Source organism: Onychomys torridus, chromosome 1 (assembly GCF_903995425.1).
Source record: "Onychomys torridus chromosome 1, mOncTor1.1, whole genome shotgun sequence".
In the NCBI taxonomy this organism is placed as follows: domain Eukaryota; kingdom Metazoa; phylum Chordata; class Mammalia; order Rodentia; family Cricetidae; genus Onychomys; species Onychomys torridus.
The window spans coordinates 43,898,466-43,915,061 of record NC_050443.1 but is presented as its reverse complement, the minus strand read 5'-3'; the positions used below and the strand labels follow the sequence as shown (position 1 = coordinate 43,915,061).

Genomic DNA, 16,596 nt, shown 5'->3' with positions numbered 1-16,596 from the left:
TTCACTAAGTTGCTTTTTGTCAGGGCACTTATTACAATAACAAAAAATGAAAGTAGGAAAACACCAAAACTACACATTTGAGAATGGACAGCATCTTCAACAAATTGTGTTGAGAAAATTGAATATCCACATGTAAAAGAATGAAACTAGATCTTTATCTCTTACCTACACAAAATCCAAATGGACAAAAGATCTCAATGTGAAACCCAAAACTGAAATTTCTGGAAGAGAAGTTAAATAATAGAGAAAAGACAAAGTAAGAGTTTCCCGCTAGGACTCTGTAGACTCTGGAAATGGGGCCAACAATTGACATTTGGGACCTCATGAAACTAAAAAGCTAAAAAGCTTTTGCACAGAAAAAGAAATGGCCAATCTAGTGAAGAGAAAGCCTACAGAACCAGATGAAAACATTTACTAGCTATATATCCAACTATTGGTTAATAGGTTGAATAAATAAATAACTGAAAAAAATCAACAAAACAAATAACCCAATAAAAATGGGCTATAGATTTGTGATGGCTATTCTTGGTTGTCAACTTGACTACATCTAGAATGTAAAACCCAAAAATGGCTGGTCATGCCTATGAGGAATTTTTGACTAATTAAATCATTTGAAATGGAGAGACCCATTTCTAATTCAGATGTTTGAGGTGGGAAGATACACTTTTAATCTGGGTCACATCTTCTGCTGGCAGCCTATATAAAGGACATGGAAGAATGAAATTTGTTCTTTCTCTCTCTCGTAGCAAGTCTTTCTTTGTCCCACCAGCCTGCTCCAAAATAACCACATGGAGACTTATTATTGATTATGAAAGCTTGGCCAATAGCTTAGGCTTGTTTCTAACTAGTTCTTATAACTTAAATGAATTTATTTTCATTAATTTACTTTCTGCCTTGTGGCTTTATTACTTCATCTCCATATTTTCCATCCTGCCTGCTCTGTGTCTTCTGGTATCTCTGACTTCTTTTTCTCAGAATCATCTCTGCTAGAAATTCTGCTTTGATATTGACTGTTAAGCTTTTTACTAAACCAATCAGAGTGACAAATCTTCACAGTGTACAAAAAGATTATTCCACAACACATACAGTCTCTCTCTGCCTGTTTGTGCTAGATAGCAAATCCTTCATTGGCATTAGAGCCTACTTCTTTGTGGTTTTCCTCTATACCGAAGACAGATGGGACATCCAGCATTGTGCTAGATTCTTGGACCTTCCATTGGTAGACAGCCATTGTTGAATTAGCTTGACCACAGCCTGTAAGCCATTTAATCTTTCTCTCTCTCTCTCTCTCTCTCTCTCTCTCTCTCTCTCTCACACAAACACACACACACACACACACACACACACACACACACACACACACACACTCACACACACACATATAAATATATTCATTCTATGAGTTCTGTTCCTCTAGAGAATCCTCACTAATACAAGATCTAAAAGAAGAATTTTCAAAAGAGAAAATAAAATGGCTAATAAACAATTTACAAGTTTTTGGGTGGTTATCCATAAGGAAAATGTAAATTAAAGCTACTTTGAGAGGCCATCCCATTCCTGTCAGAATAGCTATCATAAATAAATCAAAAGACAACAAATGCTGGAGAAGATGTGAAAAAAGAGGAATGCTTATTCACTGATGGTGGGAGTGCAATCTGGTGCAGCCACTCTGGAAATTAGAGTGGCAGTTCCACAAAGCATAGAAACACATCTACTGAACTATCTGTCTATTCCACTCTTTACTGAGAGCAGTGATTCTCACCCTTCCTAATGCTGTGCCACTTTAATACAGTCCCTCATGTTGTAGTCACCCTCAACCATAAAATTATTTTCATTGTTACTTCATAACTCTAATTTAAGCATCTGATATGCAGGATATCTGATATGTGACCCTGGTGAAAGGGTTATTTGACCCCCAGAAGGGTCATGACCCACAAGTTGAGAGTCACTGACTTAGATCATTAAGATAAAGGTAGTGAATCAAGAAAATTCAACAGTACATTTTTATGTTAGAAATGTGCTGCTTGTAGCTGGAGGTATGGATCAGCAGTTAAGAGCCCTGGCTACTCTTTCAGAAGACCCAGGTTCAATTACCAGCACCCACATGATAGCTCACAACTGTAATTCCACTTCCAGGGGATCTGACACCCTCACACACACATACACGCATTTCTCCCCAAGTTGCTTTTGGTTATGGCGTTTTTATCACAAAAGTAGAAACCCTAACTAAGACAGAAATTGATACTGGATTGTTAGGTATTGCTGATAGAGACCTGATCACGAGTTTCTGAAAGGAACTATGGACTAGAGAAGCAATTGAGTGCATGAGCTTAAAGAGCTGTTCTGAGAGCTTGGAAGAGTATTGAGAAAAAATACAGGCAAAGGAGGTCTGGCTTGTGAAGTTTCAAAGGCAAGTTTGAAAGTCCCTTAAAGACTCCATCCTATTGCCAGTGGGTATCAGTTGCAGATAGCTTATTGGTTATTGGTGGTACCACATGTCCACTTCCCCCTCTTTGTGTTGAGATCCCATCAGCTTGTACTTGTGCAGGTCTTGTGCATGCTGCCACAGTCTCCGTGAGTTCATAAGTGCACCAGTCCTGTTGTGTCTGGAAGACACCATTTCCTTGGAGCCGTCCATCACTTCTGGCTCTTAAAATCTTTCCACCTCCTCTTATGCAAAAATCTCTGAGCTTTGAAGGGGCTGTTTGTTGAAGACATGCCATTTAAGACTGAGTGTGCCATTCAAAACTGAGTGCTCTGAAGTCTCTCACTTTCTGAATACTGTCCGGTTGTGGGTCTCTGTGCTAATTCCCATCTACTGTGAGAAGTTTCTCTGATGTGGGTTGAACAAGGTACTGAGTGATGAGTATAGTAGTATGTCAGCAATCATTTAATGCTATGTTCCTTTAGCAGAATAATAGTACTAGGTTTTCCCTAGGCCGTTGACCCATCTACTTTTAGGTTCTTGGCCACTTTAGCTATGTCAGGTATTGATGCTTTGAGAAAAAGCGTCTGTGGGCAGAGGAATGGGTTCCATTAGGGGCTGGATAATGACTGAATTGGAACAGGAAGTATTGTTAGCTGTGGTGTTGACAAATGTAGCTTATCTGAGAAGGCACTGGAGTTGGGTAAGGGCAGTGGTGATCTTTGAAGACTTGGTTAGAGAGGTGATATTAGACATAATACAGATCTAGCAGTCACAAGCAAGGGTGGAATTAGTGTGTCCCAGGAGGTGATCGGTGAAACTAGGCACAGTCAGAGCAGGGTGAGGTGGTGGGTCCCAGTATGGGGTGCTAGAAATTTAGACTGGGGAATAAAGGATAGAACAGTGGCTGGAGAGGGCAGGTAGTGGTACAGGAATGAATGAAGGTCTTTGTCTCCTGGGTCCATCTCACAACCAACCATGATTCCTGTCTCTTGGTCTCAACATGAGTCTTGGAGTTTAGGGATTTGGAAACTTACTGGATTGCAGTCTCCCAGGGTTCAGCCAGTGTATGTGTGTGTGTGTGTGTGTGTGTGTGTGTGTGTGTGTGTGTGTGTGTGAGAGAGAGAGAGAGAGAGAGAGAGAGAGAGAGAGAGAGAGAGAGATTAGAGGAGGGAGTTTAGGTCATTGGAATAGTCCATTTTGTAACTCCAATACAAACAGTAAAATTGGTTGTTATAATCTTATAATCACCAGCCTGGCTATATTTTAAACAAAATTATTTATCATTGGTGGCATAGTCTCTTTCCCATCTTAGGCCACCACAGTTGGTCCAGGACCCTGATTACATTATTCTCAGGCATCAAAATAAAAAGACACACTTTGACCTTTGGTCCACTGGGAGTGGTTGGCCAGGCCCTTCTCTCCATAGCTGTGGTACATTTGGAAGACACAGCAGTGCAGGGTGAGGTCTAGGTTAGAGGGGTCGTTCTGGTAGTTGTAAGGCGGAGGAGCAGTGTAGTTAGAATTTTCTTGCCTGGCCCACAGTCAAGACAAATCTCTCTCACCTGCCAGTCCCACAGTCACTCAGACCCACCAAGTAAACACACAGAAACTTACATTACTTATAAAATGTATGGCCATGGCAGGCTTCTTATTATCTACTTCTTATATCTTAAATTAACCAATTTCTATTAATCTATAAATTGCCACGTGGCTCGTGGCTTACCAGTACCTTACATCTTCCTTGTCATGGCAGCTGACAGCTGGCAGCTTCTCTCTACAGCCTTTCACCTCCCAGAATTCTCTTCTCTCTTGTCCCTCTTATACTTCCTGCCTGGCCACAGGCCAATCAGAATTTTATTTACACAGAGCGATATCCACAGCTCTTCCCCTTTTCTTTTTTTTTAAGGAAGGTTTTAACTTTTACATAGTACAATTACATATAACAAAAACAATCATCAAGCAAGAATTACAGTTACAATATTAAAGAAGATATCCTATCTATCTTATATTTGTGAGTCCAAGGTTGTTATATCTAACTTATTTTTTATCATAACTGAGGAAATTATAACTATCTAGTCTTCAACCACATCAAAGACCTCAGAAGGATATATTATTACCTGAGAAACAGGAGAAGTATGCAAGCAACTTTCGGGAGTCTTATAGGGTAGACAGAGACAGCTGACAGCCTAGACAGTCACCTAATGTTCCTTTGTAAAGTTGGGGCATTTGTCTTCAGCCCACAGGGCTAGAGTCTCTTGGTCACTTCTCTCAGTGTCCTGTAGAATGTCTGGAAGTTTCCTTTGTGAAGCAGGAAACTGAAGGACCATTTTGTCAAGCAAAGTTCAGTGGTCACCTTTATATGGGTCCTGCATGCCCAGTTGATCAAGCAGTCCAGGCAAGAAGAGTACTGATATAAGCAGAGCTGAGCAAATGCCCTTGTGGTTTGATTGAGCATTCCTTGGGTATATGCCCGAGAGTGCTATAGCTGGGTCTTGGGGGAGATGGATTCCCAATTTTCTAAGGAAGCGCCATATTGATTTCCAAAGTGGCTGTACAAGCTTGCATTCCCATCAGCAGTGGAGGAGAGTTCCCCTTGCTCCACATCCTCTCCAGCATAAGCTGTCTTCTGTGCTTTTGATCTTAGCCATTCTGACAGGTGTAAGGTGGTATCACAGAGTCGTTTTGACTTGCATTTCCCAGATAATTAGGGATGTTGAGCAATTCCTTAAATGTCTTTCAGCCATTTGAACTTCCTCTGTGGAGAATTCTCTCTTTAGTTCTATAGCCCATTTCTTAATTGGACTGTTGGGCATTTTGATGTCTAATTTCTTAAGTTCTTTATATATTCCGGATATCAGCCCTCTGTCAGATGTGGGGTTGTTGAAGACCTTTTCCCATTCTGTAGGCTGTCGCTTTGTCTTGTTGACTGTGTCCTTTGCTCTACAAAAGCTTCTCAGTTTCAACAGGTCCCATTAATTGATTGTTTCTCTCAGTGTCTGTGCTACTGGTGTTATATTTAAAAAGTGATCTCTGGTGCCAATGCGTTCAAGAGAACTTCCTACTTTTCTCTTCTATCAGGTTCAGAGTAATTGGGTTTATGTTGAGGTCTTTGATCCACTTGGACTTAAGTTTTGTGCACGGTGACAGATATGGATCTATTTGCAGCTTTCAACATATTGACATCCAGTTATGCCAGCACCATTTGTTGAAGATGCTTTCTTTTTTCCATTGTACATTTTTGGCTTCTTTGTCAAAAATTATATATTCATAGGTGTGCTGGTTAATGTCAGAGTCTTCAATTCGATTCCATTGGTCCACATGTCAGTTTTTATGCCAGTACCAAGCTGTTTTTATTATGGTAGCTCTATAGTAGAGCTTGAGGTTGGGGATTGTGATGCCTCCAGAGGTTGTTTTATTGTACAGGATTCTTTTGGCTCTCCTGGGTTTTTTTGTTTTTCCATATGAAGTTGAGTATTATTCTTTCTAGATCTGTGAAGAATTGTGTTGATAATTTGATGGGGATTGCGTTGAATCTGTAGATTGCTTTTGGTAAGATTGCCATTTTTACTGTGTTAATCCTGCCTATCCATGAGCATGGGAGATCTTTCTATTTTCTAACATCTTCAATTTCTTTTTTCAGGGACTTAAAGTTCTTGTCATATAGGTCCTTCACATGCTTAGTTAGAGTAACCCCAATGTATTTTATATCATTTGTGGCTATTGTAAAGGGTGATGTATCTCTGATTTCCTTCTCAGCCTGTTTGTCTATTGTATATAGGAGGGCTACTGACTTTGAGTTGATCTTGGATCCTGCCATGTTGCTGAAGGTTTTTATTAGCTGTATCAGTTCCTTGGTTGAATTTTTAGGGTCACTCATGTATATTATCATGTCATCTGCAAATAGGGAGAGCTTGACTTCTTCCTTTCCAATTTGTATCCCCTTAATCTCTTTGTGTTGTCTTATAGCTCTGGCTAGAACTTCAAGTACTATATTGAAGAAGTTATGGGGAGAGGGGGCAGCCTTGCCTTGTTCCTGATTTTAGTGGTATTGATTTGAGTTTCTCTCCATTTAATTTGATGTTGGCTGTTGGCTTGCTGTAGATTGCCTTTATTGTGTTTAGGTATGTTCCCTGTATTCCTGATTGCTCCAAGACCTTTATCATGAAGGGGTGTTGAATTTTGTCAAATGCCTTTTCTGCATCTAGTGAGATGATCATGTGATTTTTTTCTTTGAGTTTGTTTATATGGTGTATTACATTGATGGACTTTTGTATGTTGAACCACCCTTGCATCCCTGGGATGAAGCCTATTTGATCATGGTGGATAATTGTTTTGATGTGTTCTTGGAGTCTGTTTGCCAGTATTTTATTGAGTATTTTTGCATCAATGTTCATGAGGGAGATCTGTCTGTAGTTCTCTTTCTTTGGTGCATCTTTGATTGGTTTAGGAATCAGGGTAATTGTAGCCTCAAAGAAGGAGTTTGCTAATATTCCTTCTGCTTCTATTGTGTGGAACAATTTAGAGAGTATTGGTATTAAGTCTTCTTTGAAGATCTGGTAGAATTCTGCAGTGAAACCATCTGGTCCTGGGCTTTTTTTGGTTGGGAGACTTTTACTGACTGATTCTATTTCCTTAGGGGTTATTGGACTATTTCAATGGTTTATCTGGTCTTGATTTAACTTAGGTATGTGGTACCTATCCAGAAAATTATCCATTTCTTTTAGATTTTCCAGTTTTGTGGAGTAGAGGTTTTTGAAGTATGACCTGATGATTCTCTGGATTTCCTCATTGTCTGTTGTTATGTCCCCCTTTTCATTTCTGATTTTGTTAATTTGCATCCTCTCTCTCTGTCTTTTGGTTAGTTTGGATAAGGGCTTGTCTATCTTGTTGATCTTCTCAAAGAACCAACTCTTTGTTTCATTAATCCTTTGTATTGTTCTCTTTATTTCTATTTTATTGATTTCAGCTCTCAATTTGATAATTTCCTGGCATCTTTTCCTCCTGGGAGACTTTGCTTCTTCCTGTTCCAGGGCTTTCAGGTGTGCTGTCAAATCACTAGTGTGAGATTTCTCCAGCTTCTTTATGTGGGCATTTAGTGCTATGAATTTCCCTCTTAGCACTGCTTTCATAGTGTCTCATAAGTTTGGGTATGTGGTGTATTCATTTTCATTGATCTCTAGGAAGTCTTTAATTTCTTTCTTTATTTCTTCCTTAATCCATTGGTGATTCACTTGAGCATTATTCAGTTTCCATGAGATTGTAGGATTTCTGTAGTTTTTTCTGTTGTTGAAATCTAACTTTAAACCATGGTGGTCTGATAGAACACAGGAGGTTATTCCAATTGTTTTGTATCTGTTGAGATTTGCTTTGTGGCCAAGTATGTGGTTCATTTTAGAGAAGGTTCCATGGGGTGCTGAGAAGAAGGTATATTCTTTTTTGTTTGGGTGGAATGTTCTGTAGATATCGATTAAGTCCATGTGTGCCATAACATCAGTTAAGTCCATTATGTCTCTGTTAAGTTTCAATTTGGCTGATCTGTCCAGAGGTGAAAGAGGGGTGTTGAAGTCTCCCACTCTTAATGTGTGGTGTTTTATATGTGATTTAAGTTTTAGTAATGTTTCTTTTATATATGTGGGTACTCTTTTGTTTGGGGCATAAATGTTCAGAATTGAGACTTCATCTTGGTGGATCTTTTTTGCAATGAGTATGTAATGTCCTTCATCATCTCTTTTGATTGATTTTAGTTTGAAGTCTATTTTGCTGGACATTAGGATGGCTACACCAGCTTGCTTCTTAAGACCATTTGATTGGAAAGTCTTTTCCCAGCCTTTTATTCTTAGGAGGTGTCTGTCTTTGAATTTGAGGTGTGTTTCTTGTATGCAGCAGAAGGATGGGTCCTGTTTTCACATCCATTCTGTTAGTCTGTGTCTTTTTATAGGTGAATTAAGTCCATTGATATTAAGGGATATTAATGACCAGTGATTGTTTGTTCCTGTTATTATTTTTATTTTTTGGTGGTAGTGTGTGTGTACTTTTCTTCTTTGGGGTTTACTGCTGTGGTGTTTGCCTGTGTTTTCATGGGTGTATCTGCCTTCCTTAGGTTAGAATTTTCCTTCTAGTGCTTTCTGTAGTGCTGGGTTTGTGGATAAGTATTGTTTAAATCTGGTTTTGTCTTGGAAGGTCTTGTTCACTCCATCTATGATGATTGAAAGTTTTGCTGGGTATATTAGTCTAGGCTGGCATTCATGGTCTCTTAGTGTCTGCATTATATCTGTCCAGGTCCTTCTGGCTTTCAAAGTCTCCATTGAGAAATCGGGTGTTATTCTGATGGGTTTGCCTTATAAGTCACTTGGCCTTTTTCCTTTACTGCCCTTAATATTCTTTCTTTATTCTGTATGTTTAGTTGTTTAATTATTATGTGGCGAGGGGACTTTTTGGGGGTCTAGTCTGTTTAATGTCCTATAGGCTTCTTGTATCTTCATAGGCATTTCATTCTCTAAGTTGGGAAATTTTTCTTGTATGATCTTGTTAAATATATTTTCTGTGCCTTTGAGTTGGTATTCTTCTCCTTCCTCTATCACTGTTATTTGAAGGTTTGGTCTTTTCATGGTGTCCCAAGTTTCTTGGAAATTTGTGGTCATGACTTTGTTGCTTTTAGTGTTTTCTTTGACTGATGAATTTATTTCTTCTAACATATCTTCAACACCAGAGATCCTTTCTTTCATCTCTAGCATTCTGTTGGTTACACTTGCCTCTGAAGTTCCTGTTTGTTTACTCAGATTTTCTATTTCCAGCATTCCTTCTGCTAGTGTCTTCTTCATTTTTTTCTATTTCCCTCTTCAGATCTTGGACTGTTTCCCTTGCTTTTTCATGATTTTCTTTCAGGGACTTATTGTTTTCTTCTGCTTTAATTTTTCTTTCCTGTAGTTTTTTTTTTTTATAGTGTTCTTCTCATTTTTTTTGTCTGTTCCTCCACTTTATTTTTGATTTCTTCTTTATAAGGCTCTAACCTCTTCATGATGTTACTTATAAGGTTGTTTTCTTCTTCCTCTTATTCCATTCTGTGATGTTCAGGTCTAGCTGTTGGAGAAGGGTTAGGTTCTGGTGATGCTGTGTTGCTCTTTATTTTGTTGTATATACTTCTGCCTTGATGTCTGCCCATCTCCTCTTGGGTTCATTCTTGGTCTTAACAGTGTACTTGGTCCAGAGAGAGCTGACAGATTTAGGGAGCCTCTCTCTGGTCCAGATGGAAGCTCTGGGCCAGATGGGAGTGCTGGTCCAGATTAGAGTGCTGGCTGGATAGGAGCTGGGGGGCTGGACTCTGAGTCTCTGGAAGTCCCTGGGGTCTCCTTATCTTGTCCAGATGGGAGCTCCTCTTATCCTGATGGGAGTTCCAGGACAGGATGGAAGCTCTGGTCCAGATGGGAGTTCCGGGGCAGATGGTAGCTGGGGGCTAACTGGTCCAGATGGGATTTCCGGGGCAGATCTCCATTACAATTTTAAATGAGCTGTACAAACATAGTACCTTAAACAAGAGTAGAAATATACACCCAGTATAACAAAATTAACTTTAAGTTTGTATCAATAGACTAAAATCTATACCAATGTAAAACATTTTAAACAAGTTGTTGCTCTTTAGAACTAAGTTCATTAATCTACCCTTTCATCCTATTATATCTATATCATATCCCCTTTTCTTCTTTAGAAAGAGATCACATTCATAATCAATCTGCTTTAAATAAAAATACTGTTTTTTCCCTATCCCACATCAGAGAACAGGATTAGGATAGCAGTGAAATATTACAGTGAGTTTTATTGTTATTGAGAGAGATGATTAGGGGTGAAAGGGGAATATACAAATGGTGAAGTAGAGTTGACAGCATATGGTGGCTAGGGTTGTAATCCAGATGATATAAAGAAGAATTAGAATTAACTCTTTTTCCAGGTCCAATCATTTGGTGTTACAATCACTAGCCCTATAGCCAGAAGGGCTGTACCCAAGTGCTTGAGGACTACACAGCATCACAGGGAGGTTATGGGAGAAAATATACGGCTGATGTAAAGAATTGCATCTGATCTGGAGTACATGGAATAAAAGTTTCTTGTACACAAATTTCTTCTACAGCTTCTAGGAGGTCCTCAGTGGTTTCAATGGATGCCAGAACCAGCCCCAGATCCTTCTGTAGATGTATTATGAATGAGCAGAGCTGTTGTAGAGTGAGAACCATTAGGAGAGTTTATGTTGGAATTTCCTGTTCAGCATAGGTGGGTGTCTGTTTATTTTAAGGGAGATAGGTCTGGTTGGAGTCGGTGCCAAGGGACACCTTTGAAGCAGGAGAGGTAGATCCAAGAAGGAAGTACCACTAGCTTGGCAGCTGTGGGTGTTAGGATTATTTTATGAGGCTGTTCCATTTTGGGGTAAGAGGATGATTGGGGTCTGAGATGGAGATTTAGTTTCCCTAATGGCAAGGGTAAGGGAGTGGTGCATGGGAGTCCTAGGAAAGTGCAAGCTGGTTAGTGTGCTGCCATAAGAGGTGTTGGAGAAAGGATATAAGGGGAGAAGCTTGTGAGGGAGAAAGTCTGGGGTCTTCAAGGGGCAAAGAGGTCTTTTATAAAGAAGATGGAAGGGGCCAATGTTAATGCGCTTCTTTGGAAGGGCGCTTAAGTAAGGCCAAAAGTAAATATGTTTATCCAGCTCTAGGGTGAGTTTAGTGAGTGTTCCTTTCAAAGTATTATTGGATCTTTCAACTTTTCCTGATAACTGGGGACAATAAGGTATATGAGACTCCTAAAGGAATGTGAAGAAAATAGGCTGTTTAGTAATGGAGGAGGTGAACTGGGGGCCATTATCCATTTGTATGAAAGAGGGTGACCTGAATGGGTGAGGTTGATGTGATAGGTAAAGGTTTGGACTATGGCGTGGACCCTTTTGTTAGTCTCAATCCATCATGAGAATATGTCCACCAGGATGAAATAGTATTTGTGTTTTTTGGCAAGAGGCATGCATGTGAAGTTGATCTGCCAATCCATCCTTGTTTGGAGTTCCTGCATCTGGTGAGTGGGAAATGAGGGAGTTTGGATGATAGAGGTTGGGTTATTTTGTGGACAGGTGGAGCTAGGGAGTGTAGATGGATGAGATGGGATGTCTTTAATGGAGGAAGAGGGGCAAGGATTGCTTGTTAGTGTATATTGACAGTAGGATGTGATCTTGGGTAAGGATTTCGTGAGGTTGGGGTGGGAGAGTGCAGTAAGTCAGCATGATTGTTAGAAACAAAAATGTATTGTTTGTCCTTATGGTATCTTCAGCAATGAATGATAGCTGCTTGACAGGGGAGGAGAGCTCCCTCCAAGAAGTTATGTATGAGGGTAGTGTTGATAACAGGAATCCTTTTTGGAGTGAGGAAGCCCCTTTCTTTTCATGTAAGGATCTTGGAGTAGATGATACTGTAGGCATATTTAGTGTCTCTGCATGTGTTTATATAGAGATCATTGGCCAGTGTGTGAGTGCTAATAAAGGTGGTTAGTTCTATGTGTTGAGCGGTGGTGCCTGGGGTTAGGGGTTAGCTTTCTATGATATTATAGATATTAGGGGAATGGAGATGTCCTAAAATTATGGCAAATCCAACCACTAAGGGGGTGTTTTCTGTGAAAGCCTGTATATAAACCAATCTGTAGTAGAGATATCTGTGATAGGGTAGTCCTGCATTATGAGAAGGGGCTAAGAGATAAGTCTAAGGCATTGGCGTGGGAGTGGGCCAAGAGGTAGAATCTTGGGAGAAAAGATGCAGTATTGAGATAGGGACAGGGTTCACACACGATAAATTGAGATCAAGGAGATCAGCATGGGGGGGGGTCTAGAGGGAGGTAAAGAGTGGAGGTCTCAGTGGCTGAGGAGGTCTTTGAGGGAGTGTGTAGGATAAATATAGGGCTACTGAGTTGGATTTTGTTAGCCTCAGGGATAAGGAGAACAGCAGCTTCTAGAACCTATAGGCATGGAAGCTATCTGTGAGTAATTAAGTTCAGGTTTTTGGAGACAGATGTTATAGGAGAAAAGGTATCTATAGCTGAAAGTTTTCCTGTGCCCTGCCTTGTCCACAGCCACTCAGACCCAAGCAAACACACAAAGACTTATATTAATTAAAACTGCTCCGCCATTAACTCAGGCTTACTACTGACTAACTCTTACACTTAAACTCAGCCCATTTCTGTTAATCTATATGCTGCCACATGTTCAGTGACTTTACCTGTGTGCCATTACATTCTGCTCCCTGGCAGCAGGCTGGTATCTCCTACCTCAGCCTTCCTCTTCCCAGAATTCTCCTTGTCTGCTTATCCTGCCTATACTTCAACCAATCAGAGCAACACATTCACAGCATACAGAGTGACATCACTCATCAAGTATCTCCAGTCTTTGGCATAAGAAAACTAGGGTATGTCCCTGGTTGGCATGAACAAGGAAGGATAAGGGTTTTGTAGGTTTTGGTAGACTGAGGGTAGAGGTAAGAACTAGCACTTGTTTGAGAGACCTGATCATACTTGTTAGTGAGGAGGGAGAAAGGAGGAGTTCATGTGGGCTTCCCCTAGAAGCCATTCATAGAGAGAAGCTGGGAATTCAAATATGGAAGAAGTTAAAGAGTCCTGGAAGAAAGGAAGTTCTCATTCAGAGGACAGCATAAGTTGATATAGGAGTAGGGGCGTTCTTTCTAGGGGACTGGACCTGGGCTGGTGAAAAGTAGACAAGCCAAAGTATTGAACAGTGGTTAGGATGAGATGGGCCTTGTTCTTTTTTTTTTCTTTTTCTTTTCTTTTTTCTTTTTTTTTGGTTTTTTGAGACAGGGTTTCTCTGTGTAGCTTTGTGCCTTTCCTGGAACTCACTTTGGAGACCAGGCTGGCCTCAAATTCACAGAGATTCACCTGCCTCTGCCTCCTGAGTGCTGGGATTAAAGATGTACACCACCACCGCCTGGCTGGGCCTTGTTCTTTAGAGACCAGGTAATCCAAGGCAGCTAGGACATTAAGGATTTGGGTGGTGCAGGTGAGACAGAGTTTCTGTGAGGGTCTCCAGAGTAGGAGGTCATAAACATGTTTTAAGAATTGGCTTGAGAGATCCAGGGTGGAGAGGTCCCATTATAGGACCTGGTCAAAATGATGAGGGCTAACTTTTAAGCTTTGAGGGAACACAGTACAGGTTACCATTGAGAGAAAAAGGTCTTCCTAGGTGAAGGCAAGAAGAAGCAGAGACAGCTGGTGGAATGGCATGGTAAACAAAGCACCCCTAAGGTCAAGGTCTGCAGGGGAGAAGAGCCATCCTGGTTGGTCACATTTACACCAAGCCCACTGGCAGGAATCCTTGCCAGTTTCTTCTGGGCTGGAGCACACTTGGGGCACTGGCATAAGGGGTGACAGAATTCCAGATCCACCATGCTGATGGCCTCATCCACATCATCTAGGTCATCCTCCGTCCACTCCAAAAGGTAACGAACCATTTCAAGATCTCCATCAGCAACTGCTCTTAGAAGCTTTTCTACCTCCTTGTAGGCCTTTTTCACCTCTTCTTGCCTGAAGCTCGCCGTGATGGAGCAAAAGCTGGAGGTAGAGGAGCCCTGGCTGATGGAATCCACGGAGCCTGTAGGGGACCGCACAGGGACCTCAGCAGGCCGTGGCCTCCTTTCCAAGGATAGACGATGAGCTTCCATGACAGACAGGATCTTGGGGTTCAATGCACACTTGAGTGGTGTTTCCTTCCTTCTGTTCTGGGTCTCCATGGGGGCTCCATTCTGCAGCAGCGTCTCTATGATGCCCTGGTAACCCCAGCGTGCAGCAACGTGCAGGGCTGTGTCTCCTTTCTCATTTCCAATATCCAGTCTACAGGCCTGGACATCATAGTAGACCAGAGCCTTCACACAGTCCTCATGGCCATAGGTGCAGGCCAGATGCAGCGGGGTGTTACCGTTGTTGTCCTGCACCTCGGTGCTGGCCTTGTAGTGCAGCAGCAGTAGCGTCACACTTTGGAAGCCTTTCTGACATGCGAGATGGAGGGGAGTGGAGCCATGATAGTCGGTGGCGTTCACTATGGCACCTCTGGAGACCAGGAAGTCAATGAGGGACGCCTGACCACAGAGGGCAGCCACATGGAGGGGGGTCTGACCCCTGTCATCTCTGGAGAAAGGAGTGACAACTGATGGGTCATTCAACCTCCCAGAGACGAGCTTCTCACAGTCCTCACAGGAACAAAGTGGGTGGCACATCTTTTGCATGGCATCTTTGTCCTGGTCATCTTGGCTTAGAAGTCTTTCCACTTCTTTTTGATTACCAGACGCAATGTGCTTAAACAGGCATTCAATGGGTGTTGACGTCATCTGGGACAGTAAGTTCATCCTCTGCTTGAGAAATAGTCTGTCACCAAATCCCTCGGCGTCAGGTGGCTTTGCAGAGAGACTTCCTTGCCGGATGTATTCAATTGCAGCCTCAACCGAGGTCAGGCAGTAGCCCAGCTCATCTTTGGCCGAGCTGCTAAATCTGAAGTTTTTGATGTAACTCAAATTTGCCATCCAGTTAGGGATCTCTGTTTTCACAAGCAGATACAACAGGACAGAGAGAAGATCATCGGCACACATGGTCTCCAAATTCACTCTTTGGCTGGGAGACTGTGTCATGAGCTACACCACCTTCTGCAGGCACAGCAGCTTCTGCTGTGGGGATGTGCACTTGTTCAGCTGGCCCAGCTCTCTCTTTGCATGAGGGATGTTGAAGCTAAACTCAGGTTTCACACCAATGTCTTTCTGCTGAAGATCTTGAAGGCTTCTTGTGATTTTGTTAAAGGCAGCATCCTCACTCGCCTCCATGGTCCCTACATACTTAAAGATCAGGTCGTAAATATCATGGTGGATGTATATCTCTACTGCCTGCTTCATCAGGTTCATCTGGGCCTCCTGCTTTGCAAGAACCTTCAGGTGAGAGTCTCGGAGAAGATGCTGGAGGCATTTGGTATAGAGAGCATTTACGGAGTCTATGTGGTGATGGAGACTCTTTCTTTCACACTCTCTGAATGCCCGCTGGAAAGAGGCGATGTTCTTGTCAAATCTCTCTGAGTGTCTTCCCAAAAATTCTCTCATATCTTCAATAGTTTTCAGGGGAAAATGATCTGAGGGCGCTGAAGATTCTTCTGAAGTCTCTCTCTTCTCCAAAGGATGCGCGATGCAGAGAATGCTGAAGCTCTCTTCTTTTTCATTGTAGAAAGTCTCTTCAAAGAGGATGGGCACAGAGAGAAGACAAGCAAAACCAGCTCCTAGCTTAATCCTGTTTCCTTCAATGAGGACATCCTTTCCATCTAAGGTCTGAAAGTGTCCTTTGGTGGGCACCAAAACGTAGGACTCGAACTGGTAAGAGGACTGAACGCTGCTGGGCAGGCTTCCTCTACAGGGCACCAAGACAATGCCGTGGATCTGGGCCACCTTGCTGTACAGGTCAGGCCGCCACTTCTGAAGGGCCAGGTAGAAAGGGTTCTTCAGGAGATCTTCGTCATATAGAGCCATATGGACTTCAGGGGGGTCCAAGTGAGCTTCTTAAGAGGCTACATAGTTTCACCTCTGCCAGATATTGGTGAAATTATTAAGGCCACTCCACGTAGTTAAAAGGGAGGTTTATTTTGTAGGGTAACTTACAAATGAAGGGGTAGGTTGCAGGGTCTGGCAAAGGTATAGCACAGTCTGGCGGTGTTCTCTGGAGAACTCTGCTCGGTCTACCTCCTGCGTCCAGCGTCCCCGAACCAAGAGAGTGACCTCCTCTTGATCCTTGGTCTTCCGCTCCCTCCTCTGCCCCGCCTTGTGGGCGTGATCATTACTGAAGCCTCAATGGGGGTTGGAACTTCCAGGCCAATGCTGGGATGGCTATCCACTACAAAGGTCTGTACCACTGGGGAAATGAGGATAACTGACTCGTCAGCCTTAGGTAAATCTTGTACTGAGTGGAAGGCACCATTTGGTTTTTTGATTCCTAGGATGGGGGTTTGTGTGGGGGAATTAATTAATAGGAGACAGGCCTTGAGAAGGTGTGTGGTAAGGGGCTTTATGAGTCTGCATGTGGCTGAAGCCAAAGGGTGTTGGTATTAGATAATGTATATCTGGGGTTTTCTGAGGTCATCTTTAATAGGGCCATGGTAGGATTCA

At 42.1% G+C, this 16,596-nt stretch overlaps 1 protein-coding gene across 1 annotated transcript; it reads right to left on the bottom strand.

Annotated features, from left to right (window-relative positions):
* Positions 1 to 13,617: 13,617 nt before the first annotated feature.
* Positions 13,618 to 16,010, bottom strand: LOC118570355 (ankyrin repeat domain-containing protein 27-like). The gene is given in 1 exon segment (XM_036168792.1): positions 13,618 to 16,010. A coding segment is annotated over 1 exon segment (2,346 nt). The 5' UTR covers positions 15,964 to 16,010.
* Positions 16,011 to 16,596: the final 586 nt, after the last annotated feature.